At 42.0% G+C, this 15210-nt stretch overlaps 1 protein-coding gene across 1 annotated transcript in view; it reads right to left on the reverse strand.

Annotated features, from left to right (window-relative positions):
* Nucleotides 1-238: 238 nt before the first annotated feature.
* The window catches only part of rpgrip1l (RPGRIP1 like), a 30303-nt gene continuing 15331 nt past the window's right edge, over nt 239-15210 (reverse strand). Inside the window, exons 19-26 of the mRNA XM_065291224.2 lie at nt 14706-14795; nt 14474-14545; nt 14247-14397; nt 12998-13056; nt 3349-3535; nt 2979-3063; nt 2737-2873; nt 239-1067 (exon numbers count right to left, since the gene is read on the reverse strand). Of these exons, the coding sequence (XP_065147296.1) occupies nt 949-1067; nt 2737-2873; nt 2979-3063; nt 3349-3535; nt 12998-13056; nt 14247-14397; nt 14474-14545; nt 14706-14795 (900 nt within the window). The 3' untranslated portion in view covers nt 239-948. The remainder of the gene's footprint in view (nt 1068-2736; nt 2874-2978; nt 3064-3348; nt 3536-12997; nt 13057-14246; nt 14398-14473; nt 14546-14705; nt 14796-15210) is intronic.

A 15210-nucleotide genomic window follows, 5' to 3' on the forward strand; every position in this document is an offset into this window, starting at 1 on the left:
GAAAGGGAGGGGGGGCTGGGGCCACCCACCCGCCTGTCATGGCTGTCAAAGGGCTGCGCTCCAATCATCTTCAAATGACAACACGACCCACCTCACATCTTAACTCTGAATGGCTAATGAGACCCCGTGGGACACCTTTTCTTGTCCTCTTTTCAGGTGACAGGGTCATTTGCATGATAGCGGAAAGTGGAAGAGAGAAAGCGAGTAGTTGGCGGACAGCAGTAGTTGATCTGATTGATCTATGATATTGATTAAATCATGTACACGGTTATTGATGGTGTGAGCACATGAACTTGGTAAGAGAGATCCTAATAATACTGATCAATACTGATGCTCGAATACTCGATCTTACAAAAAAATAGAAACACTGAAACCTTTTATTAACTCCTCTGAAATTTTTATAAATACAAAACATTTACAAACGTATGTAAATGCAATATCTACAAAGTTTTAGATTCAAAATCCAGCAATAAAACGCACCTATAACAAAATCTCAAGTAGCAGGGCAGATAACAGTAACGTATTGAATTCATTTCACACACAGATACAGAAGCGTCACGCGCCACAGCCCGACATGCGTGAAAATGCGCATTAGCATTTTAAAGAGCTTGATTTAATCTCATTAAATCCAGTTAGATTTCATTTTGCACCTTCAATAAAATATCGCCGCCTGCCAAAGCGTCGGCTAATGAAGCTTAACAGGCTTTTCATTAGGCAAAGTTATTAAAGGTCTAAACATCAGCGCTCCATCAAACGCAACACTGGAGGCCATAAAGACAAACATTAGGGAACGATTTCACGCCCTAAACCATGTGATGGCGTTCACATTCATAAGTTCCCATATGTTCTCACTGTTTGGTGTACTTTATGCTTTGGTAAATTCAGACAAAATAAAAAAGAAATTACGGACAACTGGAAGATGTATAGCAGGTTTTTTTAAATTCAAGTTCATGAGGACAGAGGCCGGTCACGTTCTGGATCTCTCAGAATGGACGTCAGGGCGTCCAGAGCTTCAACCGTCACGACGAGATGACCGATCACTTCACTGCTGTCTTGAACATCCACGACTACATGAGACAAAGAAAAGAGAGAGAGTGAAGTCACCAGGTGGCATTAATAGATCACATGTGTGCCCTAATTTAAAGTAATGTACGTCAGTGATAAAATGTTAGATAGGTTGTTATCTAACATAAAAGTACCCTAAGCTCAAATATTTAATGTCTGTATCTTCCCATTAAATAAGGATTCTGGTTTGACTCAAGTTCTTTGTTGTATCTGCATTCCTAATTGTATCCATCGATTCAAATACAACAAAAATGCAGTTCAATACAACACAAATATGAAAAATGTGTAAATTGGTTTAATTGAAAAATCTTCGCATTATTGTAATAATTTTTTGTATTATCCTCCCCTTTCCTTCTTTCTCTCTTTTTAGTTTGTTTTTGTCTTTGACTTTTGCTTGATGCGCAAGTATAAAAATGTTGTCATCTCCACAATGTCTGGTGCATCAGTGTTATGACTTTTGCTTTCCACTTAATAAATAATTTGAAGCGAAAATGTTGCAATAATCAACAAATTAAACACTTTTTCAGCACCCTGGCAACTACACAGCCCATTTTGGCCTTTTATATATTTTATTTTATTTTTTTGAATATTTAAAGGAGCAGTGTGTATTACTGACATCTAGAGGATGAACTTGGTACCGCAGTCTAAATTTAAAATACTGGAGACGTTTATCCTGGACCCCTTATCCTCAGACTCTACTATGGCAAGCCACCGCTTTGACTTTTATTCATTCTTAGGATATGAATTTTTGTTATCAACAATTAAATTTAAACTAGTAAAAATGTGAATTCTTGATATCAGAAAATGGATTTCTACTAGTTAAAGGCGGGGTGCATGATCTCTGAAAGCCAAAGGACATTTGAAATCACCTAAACAAATCCGCCCCTACCCCAATAGAATCTGGACCTTCGTTTGATAGACCCGCCCCACACATACGCAACCCAGGCAACGATGTTGGTTAGCAGACACGCCCCTTACTGTTGATTGGCTAAAAGTGTGTTTTGGTACTCGGACTGCCTCGCTTTTCCAAAGTGTTTTTCAAAAATCATGCACCCCGCCTTTAAAATGTCACAATAGGCTACTATTATCAAGAATTGTATCTCAGATGTAAGAAATACAATTCTTACAAGTAAAAAACGTATTTTTTTTTATCTAGAATTAATTTTTTACTAGTTATCTAGTTATCATGACATACGAATATATAGCATTTTCGGGATTTAGTAGAGTCAAAACTTACATACAGCTCATTTAAATGTATAAACACATTTATTCAGGGTGCAATATGAGGGTGGGATGTTTTTCAAATATTTTTATTTATAAAAATAAATTAGAAACCACAGGCTCCTATATATATATATATATATATATATATATATATATATATATATATATATATATATATATATATATATATATATATATATATATATATATATATATATATATATATATATATATATATAAAATATGTATATGAATGTAACCAGTCCTACTTGCACCCGCACTATCTTTATTTTAGGCCGTTTATATGGCTGTTTGATGATCATTAATCATGGGGATCAATTTTGTCTCCACCGGGAATAAAAAATAATTAATCAGAGGCAGGGATATAAAGACCAGAAGTGGGGTTAATCCCCCCATCCCACCCAGCAAATCGCCCCCTGCACTTACTGTTCAGACTGACATCCCTCATGTCTTTCTGTTTGTCCAGGATATCGGGGATACGCAGGTAAGCCACGCCCACATCCTCACACTCCTCCTCCTGCTCCGCCTCCTCTGGAGGGTCACTCACCACTGTGAACTTTATGCTGTGACAGCCAATAAGAGAGCTGGTCAATTGATGGAGTCACATATGACACAACAACACATTTAAGAGATCAGAGGAGAGACTGAATAAAAGAAAGAGGTCTCACTGCTCGAGCTGTCTGTTCCTGCCCTCCAACACCGCCCTCAGAGTCTGACGTCTGGATTGGTTATTCTTCATATCCACATGAATCACTGTCAGAACAAACAATGGACATCATTTTTTAGGTTACATATCTATTTTGAAAAACATTCTCAACTTTTCAACCAATCAGATCGCCTTATGCAAATAACCTAGGCAGAGACAGTCAATTATGTTTATGGAAGACTGGAGCATGTGTTGTGGCCACTGTGATTGGCTGTTGGCCACGCATCAGACAAGCCTTCCGTCAAGCGTTAACGCATTCCTGTGCGGAAATATATATATGTATTTGGTTTTTTAGATAACTGGTGGTAGTTTATTTGGATAATGTTCTTTACCATTACTAAAGTTGTAGGAGACACTGTGTCCAGGCAGAGGTTTCTTCAGTGACATCGGGGTCTCGACTGACGGCAGACCCAGGAAACAGTACTCTACAAACAGCCGCACGATCGTACTGTCTTCTGCCACTCTGGATCCCGGCTTCAAACTCAGAGAAACAATATCCACATGAATGCACTCGGACGGCTGGGGGGAAAAAATCACATCACAATGTTACATAAAACTTTAAACTGGCTGACATGACCAGACTCGGTCTGAATATATTACACACAGAAGGGCATTTAGGGCATTGTAATGGATTGAAGGCCAATATGATGGGAGAAAAAAAAAAAGTGGGTCAGGCATAATTTTCGACCAATTAATACGTTTTGTTTGCTTCTTTAAGACGAATTTCGTTTCATTTAATTTGTCTCTTAATTTTAATCAATGTTTTGTTGATAAGTTTTGTGAATATAAATAAATAAAAATATTAAAAGTAGGGATGCTCTGATCGATCGGCCGATGATGCTTGCTATGCTTCTCAATGAATTACGGTGAAATGCCACTACATCCAAAAGCCAGAGGGCGCTCTCGTGCAGAAACGCTTGGGTTACTCACGTAACCCCGGTTCCCTGAAATAACGGGAACGAAGCATTGCGTCAGTTAGCTGACGCTATGGGGGAAACTCCTGTTTACTCCGTGACTGAAGCCTATTGGTTAACGTCTGTACAAAGTACAGACCAATGACGTTTGAACCCGCGCGCGGGAGGAACGCGTCCTTATATAAGCGCGGTTCAATCGTCAGGAGCTCATTATTATTCGACTGAAGCGCGCAGCCGAATAACACTCGCTGCGTAGACGTTTGTAGCACGGCAAGAGACGCAATGCTTCGTTCCCGTTATTTCAGGGAACCGGGGTTACGTGAGTAACCTAAGCGTTCCCTTTCAATACGGTTCACTTCGCATTGCGTCAGTTAGCTGACGCTATGGGGGAACGTAATCCCATCACGCCGTGCATACACAACGTACTGAAGTGCCTTACCGGAGAGACACTGCGTGTGGCCCTATACCCGGCATATTCACAGCTTTAAAAGCAAATGTGTAAGCACCATATAAATTGTTGACGCGCACACGGTGGGGTTTTAAACGCACCGGGGGCACATAACATAGCACAAGACGGCGAGGTACCGAGCGCGCCGCGGCTGTGCGAGATAAGTAAATTCAGAGTCACGTTGGTGAGCTCGCTGAGCGCACCGTGGTGTACACATAACACGCATGAGCGTGCATGATTGAGCCGAGAGAACCTGCGCTTGTAGGGCAGGGACGTCTAAAGGGCGATTTATAGTCGTGCGTAGGTGCTACGCCGTAGCTACGGCGTAGGCTATCCGTAGCCTGTGCGTAGCTCTGCGTAGCCTGACGCGCACCTCACAAAATTCCTAACAGCGCGTTGGCTCTAGGCGGACCGCAAGCTCTGTGGTTGGTCCACCAGAACCCCTCCCGTCAGGTAAAAAAACTGCGTCATAGGTATTTCCGGTTGAGACGATTAAAACAAAGATGAGCCAAGTTGAGGAGTGATTTAACTCAAACTGCAACATATGTCGCTGTTTATTTACTTCCATCATTGCTGGTCTTCTCAAATTATACACAACAAGTTGCTATTTCTTTTTCGTTTGTGGGTTAACTTGCTTAGCTTCTTCTTCTCTGACGACTTCTGCTGCTACTGTGGTTACACGCGTGATTACTGCCAACCAGCGGTTTTGCGTGTGTTTGCACGTCGACGCGGACGGCGACGCACAAGTATAAATGAAAACCGACGCGGAACCTACGCCGTCGCTGCTACGCCGTAGGACCTATGCACGACTATAAATCGCCCTTAAGCTGTACAATCTGACAACGTAGACGGCGAAGACCAGCCGGCCGCGTAGCAGATATCAAATATAGATATAGATACCCCTGTAGACCAAGTTCATGAAGAAGCCAAACTCGCACAGAGTGGGCTCTATATAGGACATAGCTCATAGAGGGGCGTGAGCCAGTGCGATGGTTTCAACGATCCATCTAAATAACCACTGTTAGCAACAGACATACGTAGTGAGTGATCTGCGAAGCTCACGAACGGCCGATCTGACTATAATATGCGGCAGAACGGTTCGTAGCGTGGGATTATACAGATACCACAATAGTGTGAACCCAGGTGCACCCTCGAGCGCATCGGGATGCATATAGGTAGTGTTATAGTGCACAGATCGGTGAGCTTTCCAAGCGCGCCGTAAATGTGTATTGACTATAAATTGCACGGGCACAGGTGAACACTTGAATACATCGTGAATGCATATAGATGAATCAGAGTGTTATAATGCACAGGCCGGCAAGATTCTCGAGCGCGCCGTCATGTGTTCTGATAATAAATTGTGCGCACAGGGGTGAACTCTTCAGTGCACCGTGAATGTGTATAGATAAATCAGTGCACAGAACGCGCCGTGAATGTGTACAGATATGATTGATGAACGTAACGGTGGGCACCCAACGCACCGTGAACGTACACAGATGAACAACAATGTATGTGTCACAAAGCATAACACAGCTGTGTATACAGGTGAGCTTTCCCAAGCGCATCTTATTGTATACCAAAATGTTATAGCGTGTACATGTGAGCTTCTCTAAGCGCACGGTGGACGCATATAATTAAAAACCATATCGTGCATACAGGTGAGCTAATGGGCGCACCTTTAATGCAACAAACCTCAGTAGTGCGTGAAGCAGGGATGTCGAAGCTGTAAACTGACAACGTGGACGGCGGGGACCAGCCGGCCGTGTCACAATTGTCAAATGAGAAACCTCTAAGACCATGCCCATGCTCTAAGACAAGTGAGCATAATTGTCACAGGAGGTGATAACGTCAACGATCCATAAATAACCTGTATTGACAGGTGCTCTAGTGAGTGATCTGTGACGCAGATGAACAGCTGATCGTCTGATGTACGTCAGACGTATGTGTCATACAGGACCTTGGACAGTTCCAGAGCGCTGTGCCTCGGGCACCGTCCGCATCTGAGAAATGACAGGCTTATGATTAAAGTGAATGGCCAGCCGTAAAAGCATGGTTCGCTGTTACCGCCGCCGTCCGCATCTGAGAGATGACAGGCTTGTGAATTAAATGAATGGTCGGTCGTAAAAGCGTGGTTCGCTGTTATCACGGCCACATAGATATAGGTAGGGGAGAGAGCCGCCGTGCCTCTGTAGTGAGGAGAAAAGTGTTCCACCGGCGATTCGCGGGGGGTTTTGACTTTCAAATGTCACTAGACAGAATGGATCAGACTTTGCATAAGGACGCCTCGTGAAAGGGGTCCTAGCAGCTTGTGTCAATGTGTCATAAGGCACGTAATGTAGGTCGTGTCCCACGGATGCCATCTCCGCACGCCCATCGTAATGGGTTAATATTGGTAGTTTAAGCATGAGATGCGTATCACTCTGATTGAACATAGCTTATAAAGCGATGCAATGAGTTTATAAAGGAGATGACTCGTCAGCTTGTTCAGGGGGCGAGATCTCAGTCTGGTTCGGTAAATGATGAAACCACCGTAGATTGCCCGACCGCATTATCACAATAACACGGTCGAGAGTGCTGCAGTGCTAAATCATCCTCTTAATGTACCGTATTCACAGTACAAGGTGATTTATATGAGACAAACGGCGTTCCACGCGCCGAAGGCTGATTGCCGTCGTAAAGCGTGTTCAACCCACAGCAAATGCTGGGCTAGCTCGTAATGACAGCACTTCATGCAGCCGTGTGTAACTTAAGCAAGCTTCCCGGCCGTTAGCTCGGGGCGGGACCTTTGCTTAGTCAAACTGAAGTGGACTTATGAACAGAATGCCACGATATTCAGCTTTCTGAGGCTCGTTAGAGGGGTACGTGTGCCCGTCTTAAACGAGATGCCGCGCGCGTCTGACTGTGCGCGCGCTTTAAGCTTTGAAACTTATTGTGGCGGGTAGCAAGCTCACTTGAGGTTGATATTACCCTTAATATCTCTGAGTATTGGAGCGGAGGTGTGAGCGTCTTCGGATCCGCTAATATAAATCAGCTATATGGCCGAAAAACGTCATAAACCGCTTGGCTGTAAGCCTTTGAGTGGCCGTCCGGAGAGGGCGCGATTCAAACGCTTGGAGCCATGCAAAAGTCTGAGGCTGTCCTTCCTCTAGGAAGAGAGAATAACAGGCGTAAGACCGTGCTCGTTTGCGCCATCAGCATCGTAGCGGAGAAACTGAGGTGGGCTGCGAGCGAATTTGGCAGAAAGGTGTTAGAGACACCGTACAGTCGTGGGGTGTCAATACACAGTATATGGCCAAACCGGGGTTTTTTCGGCTAGCGTCGATAGATTTATGGACAGCGGGCCGTGTGTGCGTATTACTGAATGCTTGTCAGTAAGGCGATAAAGTGTTTAGAGACACCGTACAACCGTGGGTGTCAATACACAGTATAGTAAGCACGGAAATTACTCTTTTTAGAGGAATTAAATACCGTTCGCCACTATAGTGAGGTCGCATAGCCGACAGTATTACACAGTATGTTTGGATAAACAGCACACAGAAAACATTTCAGGGCAGTCCAGCGGAGGCGCGACATAACCCCTTTTTTCCCAGACAGTTTCGTTCTCTGTTGATGCAGCTGTGCTGCGGAGACCAGAGCTCAGCCGTTCAGGTGCACAAGCCTCAGTAGTGACGGTGACCGAACGGCTCACGGAGCAGGGTAGTATGTCTAGGTGGTTTAATGTCAGACTGAACCCATCGCAGAGAGGAAGTCTGCCGTGAGGCCCGCGGTTTTGCCGTTTATTAAAAGGGCAGAAAAACCGGGTATATATATTAGGGCTGGGCAATTCGTCCCCATAAAAAAATCTGAGATTTTTTTATAAAAAACTCGATTTACGATTCGAATCGATTTTTTTTCCCCGACCCCATTTAAAACAAAATAATTGCAAACTGTATATATTTTTAAAATATATGTTTATTATATTTAATTAAAATGCATCAACAAAAAATTGGAAAGGAATGAAGATTGGCGAATGCAAAATGTATGTCAGTGTTTCCCACAGATCTGAAGATTGGCGAATGCAAAATGTATGTCAGTGTTTCCCACAGATCTGAAATTTACTTGTGGTGGTAGCTGGTGAAAAGGGCAGTCATTATAATCCACCGACAAAAAATGGTCTACTATACATGTGACACAGAACTAATAATGTGTGACACAACACAATACTTTGAATTATTGAACATTAATATTAATTTCACATTATAATTCATTAATCTAACCACCCCAAACTTTCTTTGTCATGAACAAAGCTGACACTGTTTGTCAAAGCACCACGAAAACACTTTCTGTTTTTGCACTGGTATATGAAGCAATTTGATGACCCCTTTTATCAAACTCAATATATACAATACTATGTACAGTATATTAAAAGACAGTGCAGGTCTATAGATTATAAATGTGACTGATGTTATAATGGTAATAATTTCTAGAGATAGGCACTTTTACTGCTTCTGCTTTCTATTTCTCTTTTGCCGATTAAAAAAGCTTAATCCACTCATTATTTCAGATTTAAAAGTTTACTTGCTGTCCTGATGACAGACTTTACATTACAGCTTAGCGTTTTTTTATATCCTGAGTCAGCTTTAGCTTTGCTCGTTCAGTGCAATGGGCTTGACATTAGCACTGCTTTTTGCTACAATCTCTGTGCAAACTTTTTAGATTTTAGAAAAGATATGGTCTATTAATAGTATAGATTAGATTATAAAAAAATGGATTAAAGAAAATGCAGCGCGTGGGCGCAACAAGAGCCAGTTGTCATCACCATAGAAACCGGAGGCACGCTGAAACTTCACTCGAGCTTTAGGTAGCGCTCACGGCAGTTCTCCGGTCGAATCGGGTTTTACACACAATATTAATCATACTTGGGACTCAAAGTAATAAACTAGGACCGACCCGGACCAGACTGACCATTTCTAATATAAACCCGGAACCGTACGGGTCCTCTCAGGGAAGAAAGACCTCTAATGGTAAAACTCTGCTCAAGTTCAGAAACATAAAGGATACAATGTGACACTGAGCTGGCTTCGCGTCGCACCCAATTCATTGAGAAACGAAGAGCACGTGAACGGACACTCAACGGGAGAGACACAACGTGCTTGCACGGAAAATGAGGCCAACTTGGATGCTATAAACACATATGCACATAAGCATATGCGACCATTTTGGTCGCAGTGTAGTTCCCTGGCTGCTCAGTTACCTCAGTATGTGCTGCAGTTGATCCAGTTTGCCGCGCTGGATGATGAGTTTATGATGCGCTGGATAATGAGTTTATGACGCGTGCATCTTCACGGGCTCTCTCAACAAAACACGGGTCATCCAGTCGAGTTCAGAAAATACGGAAATTCGTAAAGTGATTTTTTTTCCTGGGCGGGTCCATTTTACCTGGGCGGAATGCCCAGTAGAGCCTATGTTTGGAAAACACTGTATGTACTGCTCTATACTGCAGAGGGGGAGAAAAAAATCTAAAAAAATCGATTTTTTAAAAAAATGAATCGATTTGACCTGCCAACTCGATTTTAAAATCAAATCGATTTTTTTCCCAGCCCTAGTATATATATAAGAATGTACCAATATTCAGCGCACTGATATAGGACGGGACTGAATAAAGGGAGGTATTCGGGCCTCAGTATATTATAAACAAATTCGTTCTGCCTCTGATTCCGTCTAAACCAGAGAGAAATTACCAGGCAGACGAAGAATGAGCTATCTGAAGTGAGATCGGCTCAGGCCAGTAAAGCTCTATAATAAGTGTTTTAGCGCTCCAATAGAGGCGTGTCCGCCTTATCGAGCAGACGAATGCGATCGTTCCGCTCCAGGAGGGGAGGGGCATGAAGCTCTCTTATAATGAGTGTTCTTGGTGCTCCAATAGCGGCGAATCGGCCCTATCGAGCAGACGAATGAGATCGCGCCGCTCCATGAGGGGAGGGGCATGAAGCTCTGTAATCGTTGAACACTGGACAGCTGCATTTAGAGGCAGCGAGCCGTAATACCGCGTGCTAGCTAAGCCGTTAAGAGACCTCACCACTGTGGGGAAAGGAGCGAGGGACTCCGCGAGCGTGGAGCACGAGTGGCTGTGCTATGACAGAGACAGGGGCAGACCGCCCGTGTTTGCTTGTCGTATGCATCTATCCAGGTCTACGGTTCCCCGCTTGTTCATCTCAACAAGAGAGGAACGGCAGAGGGGAGCAGCAACACAGACAGAACAGCCATGCGTCGTGACGGTATCACCCGATGCACTCGGGGGATTAATATATGTGCCAGAGATCTCGCCACTGAATGTGAGAGGAGCGAAGGGACTCTGTAAGCATCAACGGTTGCGGTGTGACAGAACACAGGGGGGGTTAGTCCGTGTGTGCTTGTCTATGCATCCATCTAGTCTCATGGCTCGCCGTGTGTTCATCCCGGCGAGAGAGGAACAGCAGGGGGAGCACGAAACATGGATAAGACAACCAAAGCATAAGCGCGGTCCCGGCGTGGGAGGTGCCAGACCGGTAACGCGCTCGGAGGAAATTCATAGCAGAGAGGCTCACCGAGCCGCTGTGTTGGACGCTATTACAACAGCACCTGCTCTTTTAGCGTATAGCTTTATATTAAAAATATTGATCTTACCGGGCGGCCGCAGGGGAGACCTCGTCAGGCGTGTGTCCGCTGCACAGGGCTCGTACCACGGCAAGCGAAGGCTATCTTCGGTTCTCGGCCGGAAAGCGGCAGGGGAAGACGCTAGACCTGGACTCTGCTATCTTCGGTTCTCAGCCGGAAAACGGCAGGGGAAGACGCTAGGCCTGGACTCCGCTGCAGGGCTTTTGTCAACGGCGAGGTAAGGCTTCTTTTTTTTCTTCGGAGCAGCGAGAGGTTCGCGCTGAAGGAGAAAATAATGAGCTCCTGACGATTGAACCGCGCTTATATAAGGACGCGTTCCTCCCGCGCGCGGGTTCAAACGTCATTGGTCTGTACTTTGTACAGACGTTAACCAATAGGCTTCAGTCACGGAGTAAACAGGAGTTTCCCCCATAGCGTCAGCTAACTGACGCAATGCGAAGTGAACCGTATTGAAAGGGAACTGAATATGCTCTGCAGATGAAGAACCACACACGCAGCTCCAGGAAATGGCTTAAGAACATTTTTATATTGCTGTTCTTTAAACATTTTCAGGTATTTTCATGATAATAAAGAATATGTATAGTGATGATGTTTGACGAGTGTTGCTTTTTCAAACGCATGTTAATAACGACTCAAACTAATAGTGATTTCAGATCGACTTATAAGGACTTACTGATCAAAAGCTTACTGAAATAGCTGTGAATAATAATAATAAAAGGAACACCATGCATCTCATTAATGCATAACAAATACAAATTACTGCAATATCCAACACAGCCTTAAAATTATTCTAAAACACGCAGTATTATAGTTTGCAATAATATCGCTATTGTTGTTTTATGCTGGATTCACACCAACCGCGGTAGAGGCGGCAAAAACGCGTTATTCACACGTAGTTGGATACTTGAACATTCCGAGTTTTCTGCTACATTCGTGTGTGAAAGCCGCGCGTAAAATTCTAGTCATTCAAGACATTCACGTGGAAATTTGCGCCATGGGAGGGGCTTCTGCGACTCCGCTCGCTTCCTAAAATCATGTTCCTACTCTAGCAAGCTCCTGATTGGTTAACTTGGCGTGATTTTTTTGACGTGAAGTTCCGATTTTTCCTGCTCAACATGCGGATGAGGTGGATTCCGCGAGACCTCCAGACGCATGTAAACGCGTCTTTACATTGACTTAACATTGAGGCTTGACGCCTCTACCACGGCTAGTGTGAATGCAGCATTAACTATGTGCAAAATTATATTATGGAGTATATCACTTGCTTTTCAAAATTATTCATTTTGTCAAAGCTCTGAAATCGATTGCAAAAGTCAAAATGACTACAAAAAAGTAAGCCAATGTTCCTCCACAAGGATTTTTCCATTTATGGAGTTTCGGTTGCTATCACCCTGTTTGGCATGATTTGCTTAGCTTAGGGTTTTCTGTTTATATCACTTTTATTACAATGATCCAACTATACACTTTAACTCTTTCCCTACCCTTGACGAATTATGACTGCAATCCATATTTACGCTACTATCCACTAGGTGGTGCTCTTACCCAATTTATAAAATTGATCTCTATAATGCAATTATCTTCGCCTTTTTGTCAAAAAAATTTAACCCACCCATATTTGAAAGCTAATAAAAAGAGAACAAATGAAGGTATGATGAAACTTTTTTTGAAAGCAGAGAGTCTATATTATGTGCTAATATTATTTAAAAAAGAAAGTTTTTCTGAAAGGAATTAAACTTTTGTGAAAATCATAAAATATGCTGGCACTGGCTGGCTAACTAAAAAAAAAAAAAAAAAAAAACGCTGCAGGAATAGAGCTAATAATCCACGTTTTCAGTATGTTTTGCTTTGGTACATTTTATTGTAATACTGTCATTTTGGTGCATCGACCAAGGCAGGTTTATAAACCACTGAGTTTCTCACAGTGTCCTTGAGCCAAGCACACATAAACAAATCCAAGAACACATTCTGGATATACACCCGTACCTGTGTTTTATGTGTGCTCGGAGCAGGAACGATACAGTCATCACTGTCCTCATCCAAACCTGCGGACGACAAACAATGTCTATATTACGCTTCCTATAATGCACAGAATGATTGTTATATAGATGATTTGTTTATGTCTCTGCTGTCTCGAGCGTACAGCAGCAGGTACGAGAGAGATGTAACACTTAAAATACAGACTCTTGACCAAGGTCAACCCACATTAACATTTATGTTGTTGGCCGTAAATAAGAAACAGATCAGATTATTGGCAGTGGTGAATGCAATATTAATGACACACCATCGTTGAGGCCTGACAAACAATAACACAGCTGTTTCCCTCATTGAAACGACCATAACACAGCACTAAGCATCGCTTTACCAAAGCATTCATATGTGGCTTCCTGTCTGCAGCAATACAAATAAACACACACACTTAAGGCTGCAACAACTAATAGATAAAATCTATAATAATAATCATTTGTTGTCAACGAATTTCATTATCAATTAGTAAGTCTGTGACGTTGTTGGTTTTTGTAGCAAATTGTCAACTTCTTGTCTTTTTGTTTGTGAACAAATGTTTAGTATGTGTTCCCTTGCTTTATTTCAGCAACTTTTAAAATATTTTTACTAACCATGCATAAACATAATTTCCTTAAAAATGCAAACATGTACATGCATGTTACTCACGTATTAATGTAGCACAGTTTCTGCTGAATACAGTTTTTAGCCACTAATATGTGACTAAAAAAGACCAAATGTAGAGCATTTTAAAACCTCTGCCAGTGTCCCAAAACCCTCAGACCCCAGAGGGTTAATAACGAATAATATTAATTCTCATTAAGGTGACGATTAAAATTAGTTTAATTATTTGTGGCAACATTTATTCACCAGGACATCCATGTAGACATGTTTAACTATTAAAATCTGCACAAACTTTTTTTATTTAAGGCTTAAAATATTAAAATCAAAAAGATTATATTAGTAAAACTCTGTAGTAGTGTATGGCTTTTGCACTTTTAAACGTACACTTCTACAAATAAATACCCTAATAGTGCCTTATTTAGCTATAATAAGTGAAAAATCTGAGTAAATATTTAGACTTTTATTTGATAAATCGATTATGAAAATAATTGTTAGTTGCAGCCCTACACACACTCTTTTCCATACTAGAAGCACTATTTGTGTGGCAATAATAAAGCTTATTCGAGTCTCGTCTTTAAAGCAGATAATAACAAATGACAATAAACACCTGTTATTGGCTCCTCCAGATCCTCTGAAATCTCAGACCCATCAGATTGAGAGCTGGCAGTAATCAGCTGACCTTCAGAAAAGCGAGACTCTTCCTCATCCTCATCATCACTGACTGCAGCAGGCTGCACAGCCTCGACCACTGTGATCGTCTGAGGAACAGAATGTGATGGGGTGTGAATGTTTGTTCATTTACACATTGAAGAATCCACAGTATATTGAACATACCTTTGGCACAGGGGTTACAGTTGACCCTGTCTCTTTATCATCATCATCATCAGGTGCAGTAGTCTCCTCCATCTAATAACAAAAGTACAATCAAGAAAGATCAATTTTAGTCAAATCTTTCCAGTAATCGTTATCTTTATCATACCAAGAAAAAGCAATGGAAAAAGTGTGTGTTTGTGTGTTTAAAGACAAATGTCAGTACTAAAACCAAAGCAGGGGTACTGTAATTTACCTGTTTTTCAAGCTCTGAGACGTCCACAAAAGAAACTCTTTTAGTAGCTGATTTTGTTAGAGTCCGCTGTCTGGGTTTGGGCATTGGAGTCTACGGGACAGGAAACAAACAAGAGAAGCTAAAATCTGCATTTGAGCAATGCTACAACTCATAAGCAGAGTTATTTTAGCAATGGTTTAATAAAAGCAATAATACATATACGATACGACTATGTTAAGTTGCAAATAAAGTCATTTTGCTGAACTGCAGTAACTAATGAAACCATATATCAGGAGTCTTCGCCTACTCTTCTTTGAGGGCCAGATTTTAAAAATGTAATGTTTTTTATGTTTACCTTTTATATATTTTCACCTTTACATATATTATATATATTATTATATACAGTATGTTATAACTTTTGTGTTTTTTGTTACTTCTTGTTACAGGTCATATATTAAAAAATATGCATTTAAAATAAATAAAAAAATACAGTATTTTGCCTCTTAATTACTGAAAAGTCATATTT

The sequence above is a fragment of the Paramisgurnus dabryanus genome, chromosome 23, assembly GCF_030506205.2.
Source record: "Paramisgurnus dabryanus chromosome 23, PD_genome_1.1, whole genome shotgun sequence".
NCBI classification, from domain to species: Eukaryota; Metazoa; Chordata; class Actinopteri; order Cypriniformes; family Cobitidae; genus Paramisgurnus; species Paramisgurnus dabryanus.